Source organism: Eubalaena glacialis, chromosome 18 (genome assembly GCF_028564815.1).
Source record: "Eubalaena glacialis isolate mEubGla1 chromosome 18, mEubGla1.1.hap2.+ XY, whole genome shotgun sequence".
NCBI lineage: Eukaryota > Metazoa > Chordata > Mammalia > Artiodactyla > Balaenidae > Eubalaena > Eubalaena glacialis.
Genome location: NC_083733.1, coordinates 66578598 through 66593207, shown reverse-complemented (window position 1 = coordinate 66593207; position 14610 = coordinate 66578598). Strand labels below are relative to the sequence as shown.

Here is a 14610-nt window from a genome sequence, read left to right as displayed (position 1 = left end):
TGGCTGTCTCATTTTCATTGCAAGGCATCACTCTTTTTTTCAACTTTATGGAGATATAATTGACATAACATTGTGTAAGTTTAGGTGCACAATATGTTGATTTGATACACTTCGGTGCCGCAAAATGAGGTCCATTGTGGCATTAGCTAATGCCTCCACCACCTCACATAATTGCCATTTCTTTTTTTTTTTTTTGTGGTTAGATCTACTCTCTCAGCAACTTTTAAGTATAGAATACAGTATCGTTAATTATACTCACCATGCTATATATTGGAGCCTTAGAAATTATCTTTTTTTAAAATAAATTTATTTATTTTATTTATTGATTTTTGGCTGTGTTGGGTCTCTGTTGCTGCGCACGGGCTCTTTCTAGTTGCGGTGAGCGGGGGCTACTCTTCGTTGCGGTGCGCGGGCTTCTTACTGCAGTGGCTTCTCTTGTTGCCGAGCACGGGCTCTAGGTGCACGGGCTTCAGTAGTTGTGGCTCACGGGCGTAGTTGCTCCATGGCATGTGGTATCTTCCTGGACCAGGGCTTGAACCCGCGTCCCCTGCATTGGCAGGCGGATTCCTAACCACTGCGCCACCAGGGAAGCCCCCAGGTTCATGTTCTTTTTGACAAATCAGAACCCCTTGTAGGAGGTAAAAATTAAGCAGTAAGGCAGGGACTACAGCACCTCTCAGTGTCCATCCAGCCTGTGCCTGTGGATGGGGGGCAGGGCAGGGGCTCATCTCCTGCCATGTCCGTGCCTTCTCCGTGGTCCCTGCTTCCATGGGGCACCCCTGAGACTGGCACTATGAACACCGCCCCCTCCTTATGTCACTCCAGCCTAGTGGTGGCACCAGCATCGTGCCCTTACCTATTGCTGGGTAGTCTCACTTCCCCTGTTTGGTTTCCTAACTTATCCTTCACCTGGATGCCTGTATTGGTTACCTATTGCTGCTGTAAGAAATTGCCACAAACATGGCGGCTGAAAAGAACACAAATCTATTATTTTGTAGTTTTGGAGTCAGAAGTCTGACACAGGTTTCACTGGGTTAAAATCGAGGCGTCAGCAAGGCTGTGTTCCTTCTGGAGCTCTAGGGGAGAATCAGTTCCTGTGCCTTTTCCGACTTCGAGAGGCAGCTCGAATTCCTTGTTTCATGACCCTGTCCTCTGTCTTCAAAGCCAGCGCTGGTTGGCGGAGTCTTTCTTATGCGCCCTTACTCTGATGCTCAGTCTCCTGCTTCCTTCCTTCTCTTATATGGACCCTTGTGATGACACTGAGCCTGCCCGGATAATCCAGGATACTCTCCCCATCTCAAGGTCACCTGCTTACCAACCTTAGTTCCATATCCAATTTCGTTTCCCTTGGAATGTAACATAACATATTCATAGATTTGGAGTATTATGATGTGGACATCATGGAGTCAAGGCTTTTGGGGGGATTCTTCCAGATCCCCACATCTTTGACAGGGACACCAAAGCCAGAAAAAGGTAGTGGTGTGCCCGAGGTTGCTCAGCCTGTCTACCCCACTAAGTCAAAAAACCATCCCAGATACAACCCCAGGCGTACAGTGACTGTCTCTGGATCCTGTACAAACCCATGGATCCCATCCTACGTCTTCTGTTATAGACCATCCTCTTCTGCAAGTTAGCAGATTCCCCAGCACTGAGGAGCATATAGGGGAGAAGGAGGGATGGTTGTAGGTTGAAGGGAAGGAGGGATGGTTGTAGGTTGAAGGGAAGGAGGGATGGTTGTAGGTTGAAGGAAAGGAGGGGTTCCATGGGTCTCTGGAAGATGTTCCGTCAAGGATCTCAACAACAAAAATCACAGTTTAACCTACAGGAAATGAAAATGCAATAATAAATTTATTTATTTATTATTCATTTATTTTTGGCTGCGTTGGGTCTTCGTTGCTGCGCGCGGGCTTTCTCTAGTTGTGGCGAGCGGGGGCTACTCTTCGTTGTGGTGCGCTGGCTTCTCATTGCGGTGGCTTCTCTTGTTGCGGAGCACGGGCTCTGGGCGTGCGGGCTCAGTAGTTGTGGCTCGCGGGCTCTAGAGCGCAGGCTCAGTAGTTGTGGCGCACGGGCTTAGTTGCTCCACGGCATGTGGGACCTTCCTGGACCAGGGCTCGAACCCCTGTCCCCTGCATTGGCAGGCAGATTCTTAACCACTGCACCACCAGGGGAGTCCCGATGTATCATATCTTCTTTATCCATTCATCTATTGATGGGCACTTCGGTTGTTTCCATGTCTTGTTTATCATAAATAATGCCGCGATGAACACGGGGGTGCATATATCTTTTCAAATCAGCGTTTTTCTATTCCATCGATAAATACCCGGAAGTGGAATACCTAGAGCATATGGTAGTTCTATTTTTAATTTTACAAGGAGCCTCCATACTGGTTTCCACAGTGGTGGCACCAGTTTACATTCCCACCAACAGTGTATGAAGAATAGCTTTTCCCCACATCCTCACCAACACTTTTTATTTCTTGCCTTTTTGATAATAGCCATTCCAACAGGGGCGAGGTCTCATAGTGGTTTGGACTTGCATTTCCCTAATAATTAGTGACGTTGAGCATGTTTTCAACACGCCCGTTGGCCTTCTGTATGTCTTCTTTGAAACATTGTCTATTCCCTTCCTCTGCTCATTTTAAAATCAGGTTGTTTGTATTTTTGTTGTTGAGTTGTATGAGTTTTTTAAATATATTTTTGTTATTAACCCGTTATCAGATACATGATTGGAAACTCTCTCTTCGCATTCCATAGGTTGTCTTTTCATTTTGTCAATTGTTTCCTTCACCGTGCAAAAGATTTTAGATTGATGTAATCCCATTTGTTTATTTTTGCCTTTGTTTCCTTGCCTGAGGAGACAGATTTAGAAAGATATTGTTAACATCAGTGTCAAAGAGCGTACTCTGTTTTGTTCTAAGAGTTTAACGTTTCTAGCCTTACATTCAAGTCTTTAATGGATTTTGAGTTGATTTTTGTGTGTGGTATGAGATAGTGGTCCATTTTTATTTTTATTTTTGATGTGGCTGTCCAGTTTTCCCAACACCATTTATTTATTTATTTGTTTGTTTGTTTATTTATTATTTTTGGCCATGCCACGCGGCATGTGTGATCTTAGTTCCCCGACCAGGGATTGAACCCGCGCCTCCTGCATTGAAAGCACGGGGTCCTAACCACCGGACCGCCAGGGAAGTCCCCCAACACCATGTACTGAAGAGACTATTCCTTCTCTATTGTATGTTCTTTGCTCCTTTGTTGTAAATTAATTGTTCATATATGTGTGAGTTTATTTCTGGGCTCTCAATTCTGTTCTTTGATCTATGTATCTGATTTTCTGCCACTATGATACAGTTTAGATTTCTATGGTTTGTGATATAGTTTGAAATCAGGGAATGTGACACCTCCAGCTTTGTTCTTTTTTCTTAAGCTTGCTTTGGCTCTTTTCTGGTTCCATGGGAATTTTAGAATTTTTTTGGTCTTATTTCTGTGGAAAATGTGCTTGGGATTTTGATAGGGATTACACTGAATCTGTAGATTGCTTTAGGTAATATGGACATTTTGACAATGTTATATTCTTCAACACATAAGCACAGAATAGCTTGCCATTTATTTGTGTCTTCAATTTCTTTCAACAATGTCTCATAATTTTCAATGTACAGGTCTTTCACGTCTTTAGTTAAATTTACTCCTAGGTATTTTATTATTTTTATTGCAATTGTAAATGGGATTGTTTTCTTAATTTCTCTTTCTGCTAGCTCATTTTTAGTGAATAAAAATGCAACAGATTTTTGTATATTGATTTTGTATCCTGCAACTTTACTGTATTTGTTTATAATTTCTAATAGTTTTTTTGTTGGAGTTTTTAGGGTTTTCTATATATAAAATCAAGTCAACCAGAAACAGTGACAGTTTTACTTCTTTCTGTCAAATTTGGATGGCTTTTATTTCATTGTCTTGCCTAATTGTTTTGTCTAGGACTTCCAGTACTATGTTGAAGAAGAGTGGTGAGAGTGGGCATCCTTGTCTTATTCCTGATTTTACAGGGTTCGCTTTCAGGTTTTCACCATTGAGTATGATGTTACCTGTGGGCTTGTCATTATGGCCTATATTGTGTTGCAGTAAGTTCCTTCTGTACCCACTTGAGTGAGAGTTTCTGTCATAAATGGGTGTTGAATCTTGTCAAATGTTTTTTTCTACATCTATTGAGATGATTGTATAGTTTTTGTCCTTCATTTTGTGAATGTGGTGTATCACATTGGTTGGATTATGGATGTTAAACCATCCTTGCATCCTTGGAATGAATCTCACTGGATCATGATGTAAAGTCCTTTAGTGTAACATTATACTGAATGGTGAAGAGCTGAAATCTTTTCCTCTAAGATGAGGAACAAGAGAAGATGCTCCCTTTCCCCATTTTTATTCAACATAGTAGTAGAAGTCCTAGCCACAGCAATTAGTCAAGGAAAAGAAATAAAATGCATCTAAACTGGACATGAAGAAGTAACTATTTGCAGATGGCATGATACTATACATAGAAAACTCTAATTACTCCACCAAAACCTATTAAAACTAATAAATGAATTCAGTAAAGTTGCAGTAAAGTATACAAAATTAATATACAGAAATCTTCCGCTTTTCTATACGTTAAAAATGAACTATCAGAAAGAATATCAAGGAAGCAATCCTGTTTAAAATTACTTCAAAAAGAATAAAATACCTAGGAATAAATTTAACCGAGGAGGTGAAAAAGCTGTGTTCTTAAATCTATAAGGCACTGAAGAAAGCAGTATTTTTTTGGATATGTCTCCTTAGGCAAGGGCAACAAAAACAAAAATAAACAACACGAAAGAACAAACAAAACAAAACAGAAACAGACTCATAGGTACGGAGAACAAACTGGTGGTTGCCATAGGGGAGGGTGGGAGCGGGGAAGGATGAAATATGTAAAGGGGATTAAGAGGTACAAACTTCCAGCTGTAAAAGAAATAAGTCATGGGGATGTAATGTACACATAAGGAATATAGTCAATAATACTGTAACAACTTTGTGTGGTGACAGATTGTAACTGGTTTTATTGTGGTGATCATTTCATAATGTTTAAAAATATCAGATCACTATGTTGTACACCTGAAACTAGTATAATATTGTATGTTAATTATAAAGCAATAAGAAAGAAATTCAGTGAGAAATTACCAGTTTTCCAGAAGACCCTGTGGCTTCCATCTTGAACTAAAGCTTCCAGCATCACCATACAGATTACCACCCTAATGAATTACATGGAAATCGTTTCCTTCTTTTACTATAGGATCAAGATTAGTTATGCCTCCCTAAATAGTAAATCTTGTCTCCTCTTGAACATTATGTATGTAATGGAATAATATTACAGTCATGCTTCTTAAAATTTTCTTTTATTTATTTAATACCATGTTTCAAAATTGATCTGTATTCTGTCTGTAGTTTCAGTTTGTGAATTTTTACTGCCATATAATATTCCATTGCATATGTATAAACCACAAATTTTCAAAAATTAACAAAAAATTTTATTGAAGTATAGTTGATTTACAATATGTCAATTTCTGCTGTACAGCAAAGTGATTCAGTTACACCTATATATATTCTTTTCCATTATGGTTTATCACAGGATACTGAATATAGTTCCCTGTGCTATACAGTAGGACCTTGTCATTTGTCCATCTTATATATAAATAGTTTGTATCTGCTAATCCCAAAATCCCAATACCTCCCTCCCCATTGGCAACCGCAAGTCTGTTCTCTATGTCTGTGAGTCTGTTACTGTTTCATAGATATGTTCATTTGTGTTGTATTTATTTATTTATTTGTCTGCGCCTGGCCTTAGTTGTGGCACATGGGATCTTCACTGCCGCACGCGGGATCTTCTTTGCGGCATGCAGGATCTTTAGTTGCGGCATGCGAACTCTTAGTTGCAGCATGTGGGATCTAGTTCCCTGATCAGGATTCAGACCTGGGCCCCCTGCATTGGGTACGTGGAGTCTTAGCCACTGGACCACTAGGGAAGTCCCTTGTGTCATTTTTTAGATTCCACATGTAAGTGATATCATATGGTATTTGTCTTTCTCTTTCTGTCTTACTTCACTTAATATGATAATCTCTAGGTCCATCCACATTGCTGCAAGTGGCATTATTTCATTTTTTTTCTTTCAATTTTTTAAATAGATCTTTATGGGAATATAATTGCTTCACTAATTATTGTGTTAGTTTCTGTTGCACAACAAAACGAATCAGCCATATGCATACACACGTCTCCATATCCCCTCCCTATTGAGCCTCCCTCCCATTCTCCCTTTCCCACCCTTTTTCATTTTTTTATGTCTGAGTAGTATTCCATTGCGTGTATGTGTGTGTGTGCGTGTGTGTGTATATGTATACACACACATACGACATCTTTATCCATTCATCTGTCAGTGGACATTTAGGTTGTTTCCATGTCTTGACTATTGTATATAGTGCTGCTATGAACATAGGTGTACATGTATCTTTTTGAATTACAGCTTTGTCTGGATATATGCCCAGGAGTGGGATTGCTGGATTACATGGCAACTCTATTTTTAGTTTTTTGAGGAACCTCCATACTGTTCCCCATAGTGGCTGCACCAATTTACATTCCCACCAACAGTGTAAGAGGGTTCCCTTTTCTCCACACCCTCTTCAGCATCTATTGTTTGTAGACTTTTTAATGATGGCCATTCTGACCGGTGTGAGGTGGTACCTCATTGTAGTTTTGATTTGCATTTCTCTACTAGTTAGCGGTGTTGATTATCTTTTCATATGCCATCTGTATGTCTTCTGTTAAACCACAAATATTAATTGTGACATTGATGTCTATGGGTTTTGTCTAAAAGGAATGACACCTCTGCCACTATTCTCATGAATGTGCTCTGTGTCCAAGCTCGTATTGCTTGCCATAGGACAGAGAGATGAAGTGCTGGGGCAACGAATAGTGACTTTATTCAGAAAGCCAGCAGATCTAGAAGACGGCGGACTAGTGCCCCAAAGAACCTTCTTACCCGAGTTAGATGGGTTTTTTTTGGGGGGGGACGTCAAACAGTGTTTATTAAATGTAAAGTAGCCCTTGCCCCATGGGGAAGAAAATTCCAGGGAGAACAGAGAATAATACAGATTAAATACCCACCTGTGCATTCACACTTTCTCACACACACACACACACACACGCACACACTCACACACAAAGCAGAGGAGGTGTGGCTGGTTGTTGAACACTTTTTGATGCTGGAATCCTTTGTTCTTGCAGCTGTCCATGTAGCTCTGGTCCTAATGTTCCTTTAAACCTCCAACAAGAAAAGGTTACTCTCTGTTCTGCAACTTTTTATCTCTGTATGTACGAAGTGTTATACCTTTAAAGGTCAGAGCCTTGAGAATGGGCTATTCTGTATATTTCAAGCTATAGGCAACGTTCTTTTGCAAAGTGCATGACTGAGCACAGGCAACGGAGCACAAGGGTTGGAGCTAAAGGAATAGGTCCAATATGGAGTCAGGTTTGTTCTTCTCTGTTACAAACATATCATATGCCTATGCACACACTTTCCTCTAGGGTACACAGTAATGGGCCAGAGATGCGTGTCTCTTCCTTTTAGTGGATAATTGTTATCTACTTTCCTCATTGACTGTTAACAATTTGAACTCTCACCAGTTACATATTGGGATTCTAGGCACTCAATATTTTTTCCCACAATTAACATTGCCATTGTTTTCTATTTACCTTTAATGTGGATGTAATAGGATTTTGGCATCATGCTTTCACTGTCACTGTGGCATGACATTGAGGTGGAAATTACCATAAATTTTAAACTTTCTTTTTTTAAAATTAATTAATTAATTAATTTATTATTATTTTTTTTTTGGCTGTGTTGGGTCTTTGTTGCTGCGCCCGGGCTTTCCCTAGTTGCAGCGAGCGGGGGCTACTCTTTGTTTGCGGTGCGCAGGCTTCTCATTGCAGTGGCTTCTCTCGTTGCGGAGCACGGGCTCTAGGCGTGCGGGCTTCAGTAGTTGTGGCACGTGGGCTCAGTAGTTGTGGCGCACAGACTTAGTTGCTCCGCGGCATGTGGGATCTTCCCGGACCAGGGCTCGAACCCGTGTCCCCTGCATTGGCAGGCGGATTCTTAACCACTGCGCCGCCAGGGGAGCCCTAAATTTTAAAATAGAAGACGCCCTGTGTGTACACTGAGGTCATCAGTGAGTGTGCTGCACCTGGTTTATCCTCACGTGCTCATCCCAGCTCTGCAGACACTGCGTTCCCACTGGCACCTTGAAGTTGACCAAAAAGAGAGTATTTACACCAAAGAAACAGACGATTGCCACAGTTAGGGCTTTTGAAAAAGTGATACATTTTTAGAGCCATTTAAGCAGCACACCCACTGGCTGTCACTTCAAACACCATTGTGCTCATTCAAACACCTCGTGTTTCTGGAGAAACTGTACTAGGTGTTGTCTGATGAGGAGAGAATAGATTGATGGGTCCAGGAAAAGTTTTAGGGAATAGTTTTGGATTTACCTGTTCCAAACTGGAGACTGTTTTCACCCATTTATTCAGTTATTAAAACAGAGTCTGTGTTCTGGGATGAACGAATAAGGGTCAATGACACACATTAGCGAATGTGGAAATTAAAAATAAAGAAACATGTGTTTCATGATAAGTGAAACAGAACATGAATATGTATAAAGGTAAGGACCAAACCTGCCATGTGGGATGTGCCTCACGGCACAGGGGTGAGAGGGGACGGGGCCGTCAGGGAGAGTCAGCACTGGTGGGGAGGGGAGGCACCACGGTTGACCGAGGCCCAGGCCTCCACAGGGACTCCCAGACCTTCTCCTGCACCCACACCGTGTCTCTCCCTCCCCGCTCAGACACTTCACACAACACATGCTGCAGATCCTCTTCCAGAACCTCCTGGGCACGTAAGGTCATGTCCAGGGCTCCACCACTCGGGACGGTGCGTGGTTCCCTCTTGTGTTCAGCTCCTGGCTGCATCTTGGGTTCCTCCGTGGCCGTGTGGAGCCTGAGAGAGCAGAATCCCGAGGCCCAGCAGGATCGAGCCGGCCACGCCCATCCGGATGAGATTCTCCACTGTGTAGTCTTGGGGGTGTGAGGCTAGGATTTGTGGACAAAGAGGCCACAGAGGTCAGAGCAGATCAGAATCACCCCAGAATCCAGGGTGTCCACCCAGGGAACCCGCCTCCCCTTGACAGGACATGACCCTCGGAGCCCAGCCCCATATCTGCGTGATTTTACATCTCGTGGGATCTGACTTGTTTTGTGATGGGTGGATGGCGTCAGCTGCTCCTGAGAATCATAAAGTGAGGGTGTGAGTGAGGAACTGGGGAGACACGAACCCTTCTCCCAGGTTCTGTGTCCTCAATGCCCCCAATTCTCATATTACAGCGTTCATGCAGTTCCTTAATGAACCCTTCCTCTAATATGCCAGGTCCCCTCTGCTTTCCTCGTTGGATTCTCTCAGCCTCCCTGTGTTCTTTGAATTCAGAACCTGCTTTTGAATCACTCTGGAACCGAGTTGGCTGTGCCCCCGGTGGTCAGGATGAGTGAGGAAAGTGGTCTCTTAATGCAGAAATAATTGAGTGCTGTGTGTCCTGTGTTCAGTCTGAGATTGAAGACCCTGTAATCTTATTCTCCTACTTCTGGGAGTTCCCACTGATTCAACAGCTGAGGACCCAGGATCCAGTGATGAGAGTTTGGAGTCAGGGGCCATTGAATGTCCTCCTCTCTGGAGCCCCCCTGTGTCCCCTCATTCATTACTACCTCACACATTTCTGGGGACAGAGCCCTGAGCTGAGTCAGCAGGGACAGGGTCAGGGCCCCTCACCTGAGACCACGAGCTCCAGGGGGGCACTGGCCTGTGACAGCAGGTAGGGGTTACTGCTGAGTGAGCTGTAGCACCTGTACGTCCCACTCTGGGCTGAGGTCACAGGACTCATGGAGAATTCGGCCTGGAAATGCCGACCTCGGTACTTTGATCTAAGACGCAGTGGGGGACGGGCTGCCCCCTCCTTCGACAGAACGAAAGTTTCCGTTGTGCTCGCTGACTGACACAGCAGGGTCACGTTCTCTCCCGAGGCCACCACGGGGCCCGGCTGCACCGAGAGGGAGGGCGTGTCAGGGGACCATCCTAGAGAGAGGAAGGGGGGTGAGGGGCTGCCCGCCCCCCTGGTTCTGAACTGCGACTCAGCAGGGCCCCCCTGAGGCCCCTCATCTCTGTCTGTCTCTGTTTTCTCTCTGTCTCTCTCCCTCCCTGCCCACCCCCGTCTCTCTCTGTCTCTCTCCCTCCCTGGGGACCCCGCACGCCTGGTCCCAGCATCACCACCTGGGGCACCCCTGGCAGGGCCTGTGCAGAGTCTGGGTCCCTGGCTGACCCGCTGGCTCCTCACCTGCCACCAGGACGTCCAGGGGGTCACTGGGGGCCGACCACTCGGAGGAGAGGTTGTGTCCACCGTAGCATCTGTACCGGCCCCCGTGGGTGTTGGTCACCGGGCCCAGGGGGAAGTCGGCCTGAGAGAGCCCAGCCTGGGGCTGCCGGCCAGGGCGCTGGGGGAGGGCCTGTCCCCCCTCCTGGGACAGAGCGAATCTGTCATAGCCGACATCAGAGCGACACTGGAGGGTCAGGCTCTGTCCAGAGGCCACGACAGGGCCCTGCGGGGTCAGGAGGGAGGGCTTCCCAGATACACCTGGGGGAAGACCAGCCCTGGGCTGTCGGGGCTGGTTCCTGCCATGAAGCCCCTTCTCCCATCCTGGTCCCCAGGCCTCACTGTCGCTCACACTCTGTGTCTCTGTCCTGTGCGCCCCACTCCCCCCTCACCCCACCCTCTCATCTGGGACAGTCCTGGGAGAAAAGCATCTAATAATCTGTCTCGTGCCTCAAAAAGTGCGTGAGGCCAGGGTGGGACTTCCTCACCTGGGACCAGGAGCTCCAGGGGGTCACTGGGGGCCGACCACACCTGGGGGGTGTCCCTGTTAAAGCCGTGACATCTGAACGTCCACCTGTGGCTGGGGGTCACGGGACCCACGGGGAGCAGGGCCTGGGTCTGCCCATAGGGGCGTTGCTGTGCATCCAGGGTCCAGGAGGACTTGGGTTCTCCTTCCTTAGTCAGAATGAACCCGTCCCATCCCTGCCATGAGCCACACTGGAGGGTCACGTTCCCTCCCGAGGTCACCACAGGGCTCGGCAGGGCTGAGAGGGTGGGTTTGTTGTGGACCCCTAGGAGAGAAGGAGGGAGCTTGTGAAATGGGGCTCACAGCCCCCTCGCCTCCCCCAGGGCTGGGCTGTGAGAGGGACACACCCCTGAGAGCAGACCCCCTTCCTGAGGGCAGAGCCTGAGGCTGGGACCCCCGAGTGTCCTCTCACCTGTCACCACCAGCTCCAGGGGGTCACTGCGCTCTGACCAGACAGTGGGGCTGAGATAGTAACAGTGATATCTCCCTGCGTTGGGCTGTGTCATGTGTGGGATGGAGAACTTGCCCTTGTCCCTGGGCTCCAGTGGGGGCTGTCTGTCCCAGGGAGCTGAGCTTCCCTCTTTATCCAAACGGAACTCCTGGACCCCCAGGGTCCCCTGACACCAGATGGTCACGGGGCTCCCCCAGGGGATCACAGAGCCTGGCTCAGCCCAGATGGTGGGTTTGGGGAGGGTCCCTGGAAGGACATCAGAGGCTGGGTCACAAGACATCCTCACCCTCAGGTCCCCAGCCCTCAGCCTCAAACCTCCCAGACTCCCCCTCCTTCAGCCCAGAACTGCTGTTCCCCATCCCCATTGCCTGGGGGTGGCCCCTTGTCCCCATGAGCAGGAGGGAGCTGGGACACCTGGGGACAGACTCACCTGCCTGCACATGGGTCCTCAGGCCCACACTCAGCCCTGGAAGAGAGACCCCTGTGAGAGATTTGCCCTGAATCTTGAGCAGCGCCTCTCCTCCCCGTGAGCCTCCTGAGTCCTGGGGTCTCCTGACAGAGCAGCCTGGCTGTGGGGAGGGGTCCCTCCGTGACTAGGGCTTCCCCTCCCCCTCCTCCATCTCACCGAGGCAGAGCAGGGCCGTGAGGCTGGGGGTCATGGCGTCTCGCCCTGTGGTCCAGGCGGTGCAGATGGAGGAGACCACGGTGCCCTCAGGACGGAGACCTGAGGGTGTGTCCACTGGGAGGCTGGTCCTCCCCGTCAAGGGGTTGTCATGTCAGCATCCCCACAGGAAGGGGAACTGCCCCTGTTTGACAGCCTGGCCCTCGTTCCTGTGACAGACCCGGTGTCTCCCTGAGACGCCCCTTCCAGGTGAGGGTGACCCGGGCACGTCCTTCCCTCTCAGAGCCTCCCCGTGGGGTCTCCTTCATCCTCAGCCCGTCCATCAGCACGTCCCTGTGGGGTCCTCACCATGGACAGGGGTCACCCAGGCCCTGGCGATGCTTCAGGGAGGATGCAGGTTCCTGCTGCACCGCAGAGCTCAGATCAGCAGAGACACACGTTTAACATCTACCTACAGCTCAGTGGAGGTCAACGTGGCAATGAGCACAGAGGAGAAGTTCAGGGAAATAAGGAAGGAAACATGCCTGCTCCCCTGGCCCCGGGGTGTGGGTTTGCTTTCTACCTCCGCCCCCTTCAGGGACTTCTCCCTTTTTCTTGAAACAGCGTCTGCCCCACCTTCCTGGGAACAAGCCCCTGAGTCGTTCCTGCCTGCTTGGTGGCCCTTGATCCTTGGACAGGGCTCTCCTCCCCGTCCTGTCATCCTGCCTGGAAGCTTAGGGGACGTTGATTTGAGTTAGAGGTCTCACTTTGAAGGAAAACATCTCTATTTAAGTCTGTCCCCACTGCTCTTGTAACCTTGAGGGCAGTGCCCTTTCTGAGCCTGAGTTTCCTCCTCTGCATGTTTTCACGAGCCCCACTCCTAGGAGTGGCTGTGAGCTCAATGGTGTCAGGTTCATTGCAGGATCATCATTGTTAATTTCCAGAGCAGGTGACAACAGGAGTGGGTGGGACAGGAAAGGATCCTGGGCTCAGACTCCACGGCAAAGTGGGTGATTGTGGTGCCCACCCAAGAGCCCTCCGCTGCTCCTAACACTGAGAAATGCTATTTTGAATATTTCTGAAACACGTACCCACAGACACATGCAGAAAAAGAGAAAGAAAGTTCCCCAAATGGAGAGGGAACCAGAGCAAAGAAGAGGGAACTAGGCTGAGTGGCCCCCGCTGGCCGGGATCATCAGGGGGTCATAGGGAGGAGGTTCCCACCTGTGTGGACAGAGAGAGGGACCCAGGGCCTCACAGGCAGAGAGAGGTCAGGGCTCCAGGTGAAGGCTGAAGCTGCGGCCCCCCTTCCCCGCATTTCTGGACGGGCACTGGGTTGTCTCTGCTCCCTGCCCCAGGCCCGTGGTCAGCATTGAGCCACCTCCCCTGTGTGGCATGAAACAGACTCAGTCCAGGATTGTCAGCCATGGGCGTCCACCCTCGTGGGAGTGTGAGGGTCCCATTGGACCATCCCCGAGGGCACAGCTGTGAGCAGGTGCTAAGTGTGAGACGGTGGAGAGCACGGGGCAGGAGCGGCTGCAGCGTTCTCCCCTGGTCAGCCTGGCGCCCAGCACAGCCCTGGGAGAAGCCTTCTAGGAAAGATCGGGGGTGTGAGGGGAGCGCCTTTAACAGGAATGGACATCACAGTGACCCCAGTAATGATGACAGTGCTACGACAGCCGTCTGCTGACGCATGGGGGTGTCCTAGGCAAGGAAATAGTCAGTAGGAAACCAATAAAGAGGTGAAAAAAGTATATAGAACATACTTGATGTGAATATCTTGATTGTATAACAACACAATGAGTGACTTTGCTGAAATAAAAATATGAAAAAAAAGAATCAGTAGGAAAATACGACAGTCGATTTAAATTAAGTGTGTTTAAATATCTGAAAAAGAAAGGGAGGCAGCCATATGGATTATTTTATAGAAGAACTGGCAGTTATTGAAAAGAGTTAGAAAAGGTAGAGATGAAAAATCCAGTAGAATCAACACATTAAAAAATGTCATCCCATCAAGGACAAGACAGCTGAGGGACCCATTATGAAACGGAATACAATATTGAGGAAATGTTCCAGAATGAAGGTTAGAGAGACCAGAAATGGAAATTCAAGATACTTGGGGAATAGAATGAGGAGGGCCAACGTCATATCTGTTGTAAGTGTCAGAAGGAAAGGTCATGACATACAACAACAGCCAAAGAAATAAAGAATTGAACATTTTTCAGAGATGAGGACAGGCCAGCTAAGTGCTAGGACGCATGTATTTAAAGTGACATCTGTATCTTGACCCTTCATGGTCAATTAAGAAAATGAAGGTTAAATTAAAAATAAAAGTATCTCAGACTGAATTGTACACTTCGAAACGGTTAATTCTATTTTGTGTAAATTTCAACTGAAAAAAATCAAGGACGACTGTCCTGGGGCCCTACAAATGTCCTGAAACTACTTCCTGTAGAAAATGCAAATTACCATTAAGAGAATGACAAGCTCATTGGGACCAGACTACCCCCTACCAAAAGGCGATGCCAGAAGATACTGGAGCAATCCCTTCAGGGAATTA

At 47.3% G+C, this 14610-nt stretch overlaps 1 protein-coding gene across 1 annotated transcript; it reads right to left on the bottom strand.

Annotated features, from left to right (window-relative positions):
• Nucleotides 1–8770: 8770 nt before the first annotated feature.
• LOC133078695 (leukocyte immunoglobulin-like receptor subfamily A member 6) lies at nucleotides 8771–12179 on the bottom strand. The gene is given in 9 exon segments (XM_061173851.1): nucleotides 8771–9031; nucleotides 9034–9144; nucleotides 9286–9336; nucleotides 9875–10177; nucleotides 10437–10733; nucleotides 10961–11263; nucleotides 11411–11695; nucleotides 11880–11915; nucleotides 12075–12179. Coding segments are annotated over 9 exon segments (1494 nt in total). The 5' UTR covers nucleotides 12109–12179; the 3' UTR covers nucleotides 8771–8957.
• Between the last annotated feature and the right edge of the window lie 2431 nt (nucleotides 12180–14610).